At 42.5% G+C, this 13,722-nt stretch overlaps 1 protein-coding gene across 1 annotated transcript in view; it reads right to left on the bottom strand.

Moving 5' to 3' along the window:
• The window catches only part of KCNK1 (potassium two pore domain channel subfamily K member 1), a 34,931-nt gene extending 22,318 nt beyond the window's left edge, over window positions 1–12,613 (bottom strand). The window contains exon 1 of the mRNA XM_039569148.1: window positions 11,960–12,613. Coding sequence (XP_039425082.1) covers window positions 11,960–12,314 — 355 coding nt within the window. The 5' untranslated portion in view covers window positions 12,315–12,613. The remainder of the gene's footprint in view (window positions 1–11,959) is intronic.
• Window positions 12,614–13,722: the final 1,109 nt, after the last annotated feature.

The following is a 13,722-nucleotide window of genomic DNA, read 5'->3' as shown; positions in this document are numbered from 1 at the left end:
TGCTTGCTGACATTTTAATCCTGCTTGAAATAATGCTCCTTTACAAGGGACAGCCAGCAATTGTCAGATACATCAGCATTACAGGAAACACTTCCTTAGGTTGCCAGTGCCTTTCTTATATATCTGTTGACAATTTGACTGTGCTTTTTTGATTCTTTCTTTTACCACACTGCTACATGAAATGCCTAACTAATTCCAGAGTTACCGCTAGGAAAAAAGTTGCTCTTGGTTCTGGCTGCTCTTGTATTGGTTGCAGTTTACTCAAATGTAATAACTCAGAGCAAACTAATCCAGCAGGAAAGGAGTATGTTTCTTCCAGTCCAATAAACTGACTTGGCTTACTGCTGTGGTCCTGTTGGCAACACACCTAGCACAGGGTTGGACCCCAGGGTGAGAATCGGGGATCCAAGCCATCTTCCTACCGCTGGCAAAGCTGTTAGGTAGGCTCAGCCCATTCTGTTTTGCAACACCCGGAGCAAACCCTTTACTAGGTAAAGAGAGGCATCCAGCGTGCTAAAGCAGAGAAAATACTGCCACCTTCTCACAAAGGCTACTCAGGCATTTGGTCAGTTATGTGGGCTGGTGTGTAGTTTGTTTTCTACACATAGTACACAACTGAGCAATTCCCTAGAAAGGAGAAGCAATATTTTTGGATTCTCCACTGAAGGAAAGATACAGAAATGTGCATTGCACACTTTGATATGGCTTCTAGGTAAAACCTTTTTCAAGTAGCTGTAATTTCCTCTAATATTACTGAGCAGAAAAACTATTACTAAAGGAAAAAAACCAACATCAAATACAAGAAAATAAAAGCATGCTGAAGTGCATCCACAGGATGGGAAATCAGCTTACTGTATGGGAACACAGCCCAGCAGCAGAAATGGAGAACTGCAAGACAAAATACACAGGCTCCTATTTTCAACCATACTAATGGCTCATACATGGTTTTTCATGACTGTTTTTCCTTTGTCTTAGTTCATCCTTTAGCAAAATACATACAGAAATGTCACTGTAATCTCTCAAGATGCAGAACATAACAGTAGGGCACTAATCAGCAAAGCAGTTCCTGGTATGCATGTGCTTCAAGATCTACTGATAAAACATTACTCAGAAATGTGAAAGATTATCCCCATCTCCCTCATGACATCCAAGGACATGGTATAATGCAAGGTTAAGACCTGGGGCTCAAACTTCTGTTCGAGATGTTGAGAGAGCTTCCATCTTTTGCTTTGATTGAGATTCATGGCTACCAATAACCACTAGGATAAATGACAATGTCCTCAAAGCAGCATACAAAATACTCTCAGGTGGCAGCTAGAAAACCTGACCTGAACATTCCGGTGGCTTCACTAAGTAAACAGAGCTGCACTAAAAGATACAACTGAAAACTAAAGATGTATCTTTGCACTGTAGGTAGGCAGAATGTAAATGCATAACAACTCCAATAATAAACTAAGGCCTAAATCTAAGGCCTGAGATAAGTCTCGGATTTACCTTTTTCTTATCAACATGAATTGTTGATTTACACAGTGTAACATCCTGTAGTGTTCATGGTTCTTTGGTTGCCCAACCAGAGTTGCAGCAGTGGACCAAGAGCCAGGCTGGAGTCCTGGATTTCTCAACAAATGTGTAAATGTACAGAGGTAAATTAAACAATCCTCACATTAGAGAAATTCATTGCTAAGTACTAATCACCCAAATTATTTACAGCATTTTGTGTTAATTTCTGTGCACCACTTACAGTTTACAGTAGCTGGGATTTTCAAACAGGAACACAATGACACTGCTTTGAGTCCTGTCCACTTTTGCTATACTGTTGAGTCAGCATTCCAACACTAACCAAAAACAGAGCCATGGAAATCACTGATCACAGAACTGTCAAAGTTGGAAAAACCCTCTAGCATCACCAAGTCTAACCATCAAACTATATAATATGTATAAATAAGTAACAAGACCTGCTGTGGAGTGTTTAAAATTTAATTGCCCATTAGTAAATCATACAGCCTACAGCTTCTGAAACTCTACAAGAGATGGAAGTTCTCTGGTTTGCTTTAGAGTTTTCTCATTTCCTTTAGGCTGTAGGCTTCAAAGGAAAAGGTCTATGCCATTCTTGTACAGCATACAGCTGGGAAAATAGCTACTTTAAAAAATATACTAAGCAGAGATTCCGAGGCCTTCCCATATTAATCTTAAATACAATGATCAATTTTTAAGGCTCTTCTCCCTTTTGTGGAGGGAGATGTATAGACTTCTATAATGAAGTCCCCAAGAGTTAAACATCCAAGCTATTTAATTTTTAGCAGATCTCTGGACATGTTGCTACTTTCTGAAGGGTTTTTTTCCCCACTTTAAAGCCACATACAGTACAGTCTCAGCCTACTGGGGAAGAGGTGAAATCAGATTTTTGCTCTGTGTTTGCACTTGGTGACTCTAAAGTAACATCTTTTCAAACTATATTGTAAACAAAAGAGGATACCTACTCTAACTTGCCTCCGGACCTTGGCACTACTACTGCATGTTGCAATGTCTAAGAGTGCCAATCACATTTTAAAAGTTCAACCAAGCAAAATTTGTGCTCATAGTGTGCCATGTAGTTTTAAAAGGACAAAAAAGTAGAAGACCAAGTGTCACGGAAGAGAAAATTCAATACAGACTTTAAAATAAAATCCTACGTAAGTCCCATTTCAGTCATTGCCGCACCGTTTGAGATTTTCTGAAGGATTACTTTTGCCTCTTAATACTGAGAAATCTTCCCACACTTGGAAATAATGATAGTTTTAGTATGTATTTCATAGAATCATAGAATGATTTGGGTTGGAAGAGACCTTAAAGATCATCTTGTTCCAACCCCCCTGCCATGGGCAGGACACCTTTCACAAGATCAGGTTGCTCAGAACCCCATCCAATGTGGCGTTAAACATTTCCAGGGATGAGGCATCTATCTTCTCTGTGCAACCTCTGCAAGTGCCTCACCACCCTCACAGTAAAGAATTTCCTCCTAATATGCAAACTAAACCTACTCTCTTTCAGTTTTAAGCCATTTCCTGTTGTCCTATCACTACATGCCCTTGTAAAAAGTCCCTCTCCAGCTTTCTTGTGGGTTCCCTTCAGGTACTGGAAGGACACAATGAGACCATTCCAGAATCTTCTCTTCTCCAGGCTGAACAATCCCAATTCTCTCAGCCTTTTCTCATAGGAGAGGTGCTCCCATAAACATTTTCAATAAAGCTGAGAAAAGGACTACTTCTACAGTCATTTCAACATACAACAACTAGAAATATCATACAGCCAGTACAACAAAGAAAATAAGTCACAAAATCTAAACACTGCCTGAAATGTATTTTCTTTTGCAAAAGCCACAATTCTGAAACTACATTCATCTCTCATTCTGCTTATTGAAAAAAAAGAAAGTGAACAATGATGTGTCTTAACCATATCATTTCAATATCTAATTCTGGTTGGTTGGTCCCTCTTTTACCTTAAACTAACTTATACATCTAGTCTTAGAAAACTTCTGTGAAGAAGCTACTATTAGAGAATTTAAGGTTATTCAGCTGAGTCAGTTTAAACAGTCTTTAAATAATTGAAAGGCACAGAAGGAGGTACTCATACTACAAGTAGAATGAAATTCAGAGGTGCATTTTAACCTTTTCATTTTAGTTTTGAGTTATTTCTAACATATTCAGAATAAACATTCAGTGTGTCAGAGATGAAATGCACAAGGAGCAAAATATATGACAAAACCCTATTCTCATAGTACCAGTGCTCTCAAAAGCTGCATTTGCAATGATAATAAATTATGCTTGAAAACATTCTATACAGAGATTCTGGTCATGCCAGAAGTTTTCAATTTGTAGTAGAGGACAGCAGAAAGATGCAGAAAGCCTCTACTTGCTGTTATCGTAACAGTCTGGACTCACAATTTTCAGGAGAAAGATGGAATTCTGCTGTTAAAGTTTCTAGCAGTAAATAGTATGCAACTTTGTGAGAGGGCACAGACTCAATTTCTCACACACAAGCAAAGAGTATTTGGAACACTGGGCTACTGGGCTGGCTTGTTCCACTGGCAAAACCTGTTTCCCAGCCTAACCTGCAACTGGCATTTCCCTGGCTCCTCAAAAATGATGTGATAACTTCTGAAACTGCTCAAGTGACTGGCACAGAATCCGTTTAGAGTACGGACTACGGTAATTCTTAGGAAGCATCAGATAGTAAATGCTTGGAGTCTGGTGACAGCTAGTGTACCACTTGGATTCGCAAGTGCTTCTCCTACAAGGGCGCTGGCAGACTGTTTTCAGAGATGTGTATCTTTTCCTTTCCAAGGAAAAGGAAATCCGTATGTTCTTCCAAGAGGCACTTTGATACTTTTGTGAAGCACAGCCACTTGAAAAGCTTTGCTCCATTCATTCCTTTCAGTCCTGCTCTTAACCAGGACCACATTGCTGTTTTGTCCTCACAAGAAACAATCTGTTTAAGGTTTAGGCAAGGTTCTTCAGTAAAAAAGACAACTGGTACATTTCTCCTTGATCTTCTGGGTCACCATCAGTAACTACTGTAGGTCTTCAGTTGAATTTTGCACAAATGTCGTAACTCTCAAGCAGCTCAGGTCAGACCCAGAAACAGTAGGGATTTAGATAGGTAATTCCCAAGAAACTTTTTATTACTGTTCTTTAATCCTGAAGACATCAAAACTCTCATAGGAATCCTAATTTTTCCTCAAAAGGCTAAACTTCCACTTCTTCGCAGGCCAATAAATATTTTGGTCTTCATATGGCTAAGTAGCTTGTAACCTACTTTATAATTAACCTGAAGCAGTGACTAAAAGAGACATTTGTCCATAGATTATGATGTTCCTCTATCCAAAAAACGTCACAGATTATTAAAATGACAATGCAGTGGGCCAAAGTGAAACAAGGAAAGAACCAAAACAGCCAACAAATAAATGAAAACAGGAGAAACTACAGATTTAAAAGACCTTTTTTAAATTACATTCAGATAAAAGTGAAAATCCTGCCATGTAATGGTCAGGAACTGCAGGATTTGGTTGTTAAGTTTTAGAAGTCCTGTTCTGAAAGCATACATGACTTTTAGCTTAGGATTTGATTTGGAGATGTCAGTAGAATAATAATAAAAATTCCAGCTTTACAAAAGGGTTAAAAAATAGAAAATGTTTAATGAAAGGCGATTTTGGAGGAGATTACTCTCTTGCTTTTCAACTGTTTGTGTTTCAGACAGGAATAATGACCCTAGGGCAAACATAAAAGGACTACAGAGGCAGCAGTTGCAGTCCTGCACCTGCTGAGAGCTGCTGGGGTGGCTCCTCACCACTGGGAATTTAGCAAAGCAAGTGGAACTGGAGGATACAGAAGTGAGGACAGAGTTTGTAAGAAACACATTCCATCCATCAGCAGCCAGCACTGCTCCAAACAACAATACAGTCCTGCTAATCCATGGCTTCTCCAGTTTCTGTCAGGAGATGGTTTTTTATTACTCACTGGCCTGTAAAGCAGGCCAAATATTGGTTTAGAGCGACTTTTGACACCCTTTCTTTCAGCAAGCACAAGCAGGATTTTGGCACAGCTGATTGCTGTGTAATCCCATGAGAAACCAGGAACTACCACCCTGCCTGGAACACAAGACAGGGACAGACCCAGATTTCCTCCCTGATACTGCTTACTTCAGTAGAGAAAACAAGACATCTGTCCTGGGCACACAAGAGATAATGTGACCAATCTGCCAGCTGTAACTCATCTCCGTTACTCATCTCTTATCAGACGGTGCATTCTGTCCTGAAGTCCAGAGCCTAATATCTTTCTCAAAAATGGTTATTATCATTGATTTTGAAAAAAATACAGGGGTTTTGGAGATATTCACACAACACATTTTTGGTTTGTGTGTTCTGGCAGGGTTGCTTGGTTTTGTTTTGTGGGATTTTTTATTTGCTTGGGGTTTTTAACTTGTCAAGTCCTTTCTTTTCTAGTTTTAAACGTGAAAATTTTTTAATTTTTTACTATTTCATCGAACATTCCCATGATTTTGTATTGTAAGGCAGAGATATCAGAAACATTCAAGATACTTTCTCAGTATTAGTCCATACATACCCAACTTCTTTCACAGCTTCCCTAGCTGATGGTCTTTTTGTCTCTTCTTCCTAAGGAGTTCTAGAAAACCCTCGTTCAAATCCTTGTCCTGAGAATAACATTAAGCTGAACTCAACTGAAACCTCCCACATCCCAGGAGCGACAGCATCTTAACCCCAGGGCCAGAATAAAATATGACAGCAGCAAGTCTGGAACTGCTCCATGAGCATAAAATGAAGGAACTTCCCCTGAGAAGAAAGCAGGCACAGGCAGACAGAATGACTCTTTGACTTTGTGTTTATACCATGTCATGCAATATTCAGGGCGCCTGGTTCCAGGACAGTCTATTGATCTGGTGGCCAGCAGCCTTGGGGCCAGTAGCTGTGATTACCCTGTTCCAGAAAACCCTGTAGGCTTCAACCACTTGGCTTCAGATCCTACCAGTTGGCTTACTGAATGTAATCCTTCTCCTCTGGCATCCTTCTCAACCTACCTTATAATTTCCTTTGCTGTTCTTAGAAGCTCTCCTGTATAAAAACCACTCTGTTGCAGAGCACAGCACAACCTCCCTTTGCCTTTGAGATTATCCACAGCAAATTACCTTTTCCTGTAGATGTTGTTTCCAAGTAACAAACAACTCAAAAGAGAAACAAAATTCCCAACGTTTGGCATTCTCACTCAATGGCAGATGAATAGCTGCAATTCATGACACCAATTTAAATAATCTATGAGTGCTGCAGTCAGAGCAACAGCACAATGAAGCTTCAGTGTTCTGCTGGAGTCAGGGGTGACTACCAGCGAGACAGATCTGACTTTAATCCATCACAAGTTTGTATATTTTCAGATAAGAGGCAACAAAAAATCGTATGTCAGGTCTCTAGGCAAATATTTGGTATAAATTATGAAACACATTTATTTGGTGTGTATTAATGAGATAATACAGGCATCACCAGGGACACAGCCCACATATTCTGACAGCAGCAGAAGTGATATATGCATTTTACATTGAATTCAAGCATAGGACAAAACCCTTTGTTTTCCCTAAAGCCTCTAAAGTGAACTATCCTCTTATTTATTATGCTATCTATTTAAGTTATATTCACATTTTTCTATAAGATATGAGAGACCCTAGTAGTCTCTTCCACCTGAAGGCTCTACTGTAAGACCCTACAAATCTTATGATGTCTTTGTAATGCTCCACTGTGATGCTTTCATGGCACTCTCTCATCTTCTATGAATTTGTTAAGATCTGTAATGCACACTGAATAAGCACTGGATGTGGGGCCTGTTCCCCTGGGGGGAAAGAAAGGCAAGAAAATAAAGCACTTGCGAGAAGAACATGGAGAAAATGATGCAGACTGCCAGGCTTCTCTCTCCCTGGTCTCTTCATAAGGAATGCGTTCCTTTGCAGTACGTTCTTTTGTAGTACCAACTCCAGCAGAGACTCACAGCCTGTTACTTTTCATAAATAAAGGCATAGTTTAGTTTCTCTTCTAAGTCATCAGTAGCAATGCTTATGAGAGTCAGACCTAACAGAGAGAGAGAACACCCTTTTGTAAGAGAACACCCTTACAAATCAAATTATATATGCATTAACTCCTCATACAGCTTGGCAGTTAAATAACTTGAATGCAAAACTGTCCCTGAAAGCCGTATTGTATCTTTACTAGCACTTCAACCAAGCACTTTCAAAGTAACAGCCTCTGTCAGCCTTTATCTGCAACTACTGAATCACTACTGTTCCTTACTCCATTCAGAGTACAGCAAGCAGAAACCCAGACTCAGTACATTATGGATCCTGGGTGACATTCCCTGAATGCAGCACAATACCCATCCTCAGCACCTACAATGAGACTGGTACAGGCTGAATTGCGGAGATGCTGCTTTCACAAACCACTTTGCCATCAACCATGTTACAGGATTCAAAGTGGTTGAATACTAACAGTCCTCTCCTCTTGTATTGTCTGAACTCCTGTGGCTCAAATGAGAGGCCAGCTGACCTTCATCAAAAAATTTAAAACATGCATTGCCATTGTAGACAAGGCAACTTCTCCTCACTTGGCCTTGTCCTGATTTAGAGATTTGCAAAGGAGATCTTCACTTCCTTCTAATGGGTATCTTGCCAACCCTATCACGGCAGAGAAGGATAAGGATCCAAAGAAGCTCTTTCTCAGCAGCCCTCTGCTATCTAAGTGTTATGTGAAATCTCCAGTCATGCTTGTAGATAGCAAAGCTTGTAGAAGAAGGGAAAAATACTCAAAGCTGGACAGTCAGAATAAGACTTACAGTCCATTCGTATAAAATGCCATGGGATATCCACACACTGAGAAGAGTCTCTCCAGAAATAAACATAAAACTACAGGCCCCAAGTTCCTAAAACAGCAGCTCCTTTCCTTCCCTACCTATTTTCCTTCAACAAGCGGAAGTCAGTGTACTCTTCATATCTGTCAACACAACCAGCATCAATTTCTTTGGTTGCTTCATTCTGCTTACAACTTGTGTAATGCAGTTTTCCCATATTGTGCCAATATGGGATAAAATGTTAGACACTGACAGCATGCCAAGACAAGTGAAAACACCACCTGGAAGGGCAAGTGCAAAAAATTACTTCATTTTTGTTAGAAATAAAAGACTTTAGTACAGATGGCACCACAACAAAGCCAACCAGAAAGAACTGCTTCAGTATGATTTGATGGCATCTTGCACTGAGACAAGCAAAGACCATAGATGTGTGTCAGGTATTAATTACAGGGAGTTTCCAAGACAGACACTATTTAAATGCACACAACTGTATATTCTTAGTGTTTATGCTGTCAATTATTAATGACCAAATTGCTTCATCTTACACATAGCTCATATGGCATTCTGCACAACTGCTTAAGTTGCATAGGGAAGAATAAAGTCAGAAGAGAAACCTGCTGCCAGTCACTGCTCCAATCTGCTGAAGCCTCACCACCAGTCCATTTCACTGCCCTTTGTTTGCCCGTCCTTCAGGCAGCTTGTGACAGTCCTGTGACAGCCCATGTGCACAGTAATATTAATTGCTTTCAAGTAGCAATTTGCCTTATTCTGCAATCTCCTTTCATTTAAGATTTTTTTTTCAAAGTCTTAACTGGCTTTATCATTTTCTTCAAGGATTTTCTCTAGTGAGTAAGAAGCCAAAGACTATAATAAGGACGGGAGGGAACAAGAAGTCAAGTCAGGGTTGCCAAATTTAAACACTTTCCCTACATGCTTTATATAGAAAACTGAAAGGCTATGAAAGAAGCCTTGTCCTCTGCACAAGGGGTAGGTGTGTATTTATTTACATATAAGAGACAAATTCAGTCAGCTGAACACAAGGAACATCCGGGTGCTCCCTGTAATTTCACTTACACACAGAAACAACCCAGCAATTGCTCTTTTCTGCTTTTGCTCTTTTCTGCTTTTGCTCTTTTGGCAAAGAGAGGGCATTTCAGGTGTACAGTTTATAACAATACAGCATATTTTGAATGTGCAAACACTTCTGAACAACTGCTTGAGGTGGCCAGGTGAGTTCTTCTGCCTGTCTTTCATTTTAATGACCATTTCAAGAGATTTGAAAGATTTCTTGCACAGATGCAGAGTTAATTGAGGGGAAAAAAATGCACCTCATCAGAAATACGTGCGCTCTGGGGAGAATTCAAACACGCATTGGACACACCTTATTGGTCTGGATTTACATTTTATCTTGTCTACTTGTACAAACTCTAATTTATATTAAACAGGAATTAGGTACAGCTAAAGGCCACTGCATAAAACAAGAAAGAGACAAATTTGGTTAAAAAGGGCCCAACTCAAAGGACTATCAGACACAAAAGGAAGAACCACCACTTGATGCCTGGTCTATTACATCAATGATGACTGGATGACTTCAGTTTATGAAGGTGACAGAAATAACTAAAACTCACGCATGTCAGACCTCTGGGTTTTCTAAGCATATGCCATGTAAGTGGCATTTTCCAAAAGGTTTTCCGTTTGGACAATGGTTCCTTGGGTCTTCTTCCCTTGTAAGGCCTCGATGATCAAGCCAGCTGAACACACAGGGCCAGGTTATACCTTGCCCTTCAGCAGACGTGCAGTGGGAAAGAGATGTCCCTGTCTAAGCTGTACTAGTGAATCCAAACATCCAGTAGCTGTGTATCAGCAGGAAGCGTTAAGGTGTTACCAACTCAGCCCCACCCCCTCTGTCCCAACTGTGAACACTTTTTGACTGATTCATCAAAAAAAAAAAAACCAACCAAAATCCAAAACAAGCAAACGAACAAAAAAAACCCCAAAAACCAAACCAACAACAACAAAAAAACCAACCAAACAGGAATTTTTCAATATATTTTTTTAAAAAATGTGGGTTATTACATTACAGAAAAACTCATTTGAATATAAAAATAGCTCTTGGACAAAATACCTAACAGTGTAACTGATTAGGAATGAAAACAAGCATTATAAGGTCAATTCAACTCCTTAAGCTTTAAGTGCTCTATAGTTTCACTGAATAAAAAAGAAAAAAAAAAGGAAAGAAAAAAAATTGAGTGCTGAAGTACTATCACAATTCCATGCTTTTCTTCACCAGGACTATTATCATATGTTGATTAATGCATAGAAATTTCTTCACTGAAAGCATTTAACTGCCACAAGTGTGTCACTTTCTCTCTTCTTACAAACTCTAACGCTAGTAACTAAGAACTGGGGAGGGGAGGTGCTGTGGCAACACCCATAAGCCTGTTTCACTTTTTAAAAACACAGACTTCCTGATGACTCTAACCTGTATACTCAATGACAACTACTTATAGGACAAGCATTGCCTGTTTGAGATCAGTCAGGAAGCACTAACATATGATCAGGTAAGCAAATTATTAAATGTCATTATTAATATCAGTTGTGCTAACTTGGGGGCAGGGGAAGGAAGAAAAAAAGAAAAAAGGAACAGTGCATCTTTTATAGTAATATCAATATACTGCCAAGACACAAAGCCCTTTCTGGTTGTACAAATGTCAGGGTGATTTTTTTTTAAACCTTTTCTTATTTGATAAGCCCTTATTATTTATGGCAGTGACCTGCATTCAAATCACCAGAGCCCAACTTCCCAGCACAAATGCTTGCACTCATCCTTTAAGAGAAAGCTGTCCACTATGATCGTATGAGAAATGCAACTACTGTAAAAATAAGTGCTTGTAAAAACTATGGTCAGAGGAACGTTTCCTCGAGCTTTTCAAAACACCAATGCAAATCACTACTTGGAAGAAAAAAAGCATTGTCTTTCAGTCACTTACATGCAAATGTTAAATGGAACTTGACAGTAAAATATGAAAATGAAATTTAACTTCATTACAACCAGGTTAGCAGCCCGTCCCCGTCCATCCGTGTGTGTCCCCCCCTCCCCCTCCCACTGCAAAAAATCAGCCTGGGGAAAAAAAAAAACCAAAGGAGAAAGCAAAGAAGACCAAGAGCTTAAGAAGACACCCCTAGAAGCATTTAAAAGTTCAAAGAAAGAGATGGGCACCTCGCCGGATTTTCGAAACCGCCAACGATTTCAAGGTGGGGTACTTGGCAACCGGGCTCTTGGCGCTGCATTCGGGGGGGTTTCAAACACGGGTGATGCATCCTACACAAAACATGCTTGTCGCACGGGAGAGTTTGGGAAGCACCGCTCCCTTCGGAGCCCCCCTCACGCCCAGGGCAGCGGGGCCGGTGCGGGGCCGGCGGTCGCTCCGTGCCCCCGGTCCTGGGCGTGCGGCGGCCCCGGCCCGTGCCCACAGCCCCGGCTGCCCCACACCGGCCCCGCCGCCGCCGCGGGGCCCTCAGGGGTCCGGGCCTCCCCGGAAGGCCTCCGGCGGCGGGCGAACCGCCTTTTGCCTTACCCGTGGTGGAGAGGACGGTGCTGGCGAAGAAGAGGGAGGAGGTGAAGTCCCAGTTCCAGTTTCCCGAGGCGTTGCTGAGCACCGAGACGCCGTAGTTGCTGGCCTCCAGCACCCGCATCAGGAATTGCTCCAGCTGCTGTTCCGAGAGGCAGGCGTGCTCCTCCAGGAAGCGCTGCTTCAGCTTGCCCAGCTCTTGGCGCAGCAGGTCTTCGTAGGGCAGCTCCACCGAGGAGAAGACCACGGCGCCGAAAACCAGGTAGAGCAGGTAGCCCAGCACCAGCAGCGCGAAGCACCAGGCGGAGCGGTGCTGCTCCACCAGCCGCACGCAGGAGCTGCCCGCCAGCGACTGCAGCATCTTCCCGAGCCGGGGCCGCCTGAGCCCCGGGCCGGGCCGCCGAGGGAAGTGGGGGCTGAGGGAAAGAGGGAAGGGGAACGCGGCCGCCGCCTGCCCCCTCTGCAGCCGCTGGCTGACTTGGAGGGCGCGGAGCGGCGCTGATGTGGCGCTCACGTGGCGGCGCGGCGCAGGTACCGCGGCGGAGGGAGGGACGCGGGGAGGAAGGGCCTCCTCCTCCTGCTGCCGATGCTGCTCCCGCCGCTTCGGCCGCCGGCTGGGACGCCGGCGCTTTCTCTCGTTGCAGTTCCTTGTCTCCGAGTAACGCGTGGAATCCCCCGCTGGCGCTCAGAGAAGCCGAGCGAGAGCCTCCCCCCGCCGCGCGCTGCGTCGGAGCTTTATTCCCCTTTCCACACAAAAGTCTCTGGAGATTTCCTTTCCCCGCTGCTCCCCGCCCCCTGCAGTGAGAGCCCCCCAAAACAGCAATTCCTTCCACTATTGTTTTTTGTTATGATTTACTTATTTATTCATTCGTTCACGTTTCAACGCGGAATAACGTGACGCAGTGTGAAGCAGGAGGCTGAATTTCATTCAGTGCAGAATGTGATGAGTTCAAGGAGAAACCCAGATGTAAGGCATTGAAGTCCTCCCTCAGGTCTGTAACTTCAAAATGGGGCCTGTTCGGGGGTGCAGTTTGAACCAGCTGACCTCCAGAAGCTCCCCAGACAAGCTAAAAGAGTCTTTGCTCCTGTGCAGGGCTCCTGCAGACACTTTTTAATGGTGTGGAGTGCCTGGCTAGTGCTCAGGGCAGCATCCACAGTGAATACAAATGCGCTGTGCAGCCAGCCCGCTGTGCAGTCCCAGCCAGCGATCTTCACAAGTTTCACTCTGAATGCTTCTTTCTTCATCCATCTCAAACTCCAACCAGCAACCACACAGTAAATTTGCCAGATGAGGTTCCCCACCAGATGAAAAGAGCAGTAAAAATTATAGCTTCCCAAAGTGTCCCTTAGGGTGAATAAAGACAGCTTGTGGTAAAGGAGAGAGAGAAGATTCCCTGGTCACAAAGTTCTGCCATTCACCTCTCAGCTGATGGCAATTTATACAGACACAAAGTAGTAGCTTGCAATTTAGAAACTTACTAGGACTGAGCCAGGGAATTTGGACAGGGTAAATAAAACCCAGCAGCCTATCTTGTTAGGTACCCCTCTAAGCTTTAAGGACTACTGTGGGAAAAGAATAGAAAAATGAAAGGGACAAAACAATTTTTCAGTCTAGAAACTTAAAACAATATATTAACATTTCCTTTTATACAACAGCTGCATGAAACTATGGGATTAATCTGGCCTGACAGAACAGCTCATCCAGTTCCTGATCTATTCCCACTGCCAGCCACAGCTGGGTCATTCCAGGGGCTTCAGCGCATCCCCCA

Source organism: Corvus cornix, chromosome 3, assembly GCF_000738735.6.
Source record: "Corvus cornix cornix isolate S_Up_H32 chromosome 3, ASM73873v5, whole genome shotgun sequence".
Taxonomy (NCBI): domain Eukaryota; kingdom Metazoa; phylum Chordata; class Aves; order Passeriformes; family Corvidae; genus Corvus; species Corvus cornix.
The sequence above is the reverse complement of the archived record's forward strand: the minus strand, read 5'-3'. Positions and strand labels throughout refer to the sequence as shown.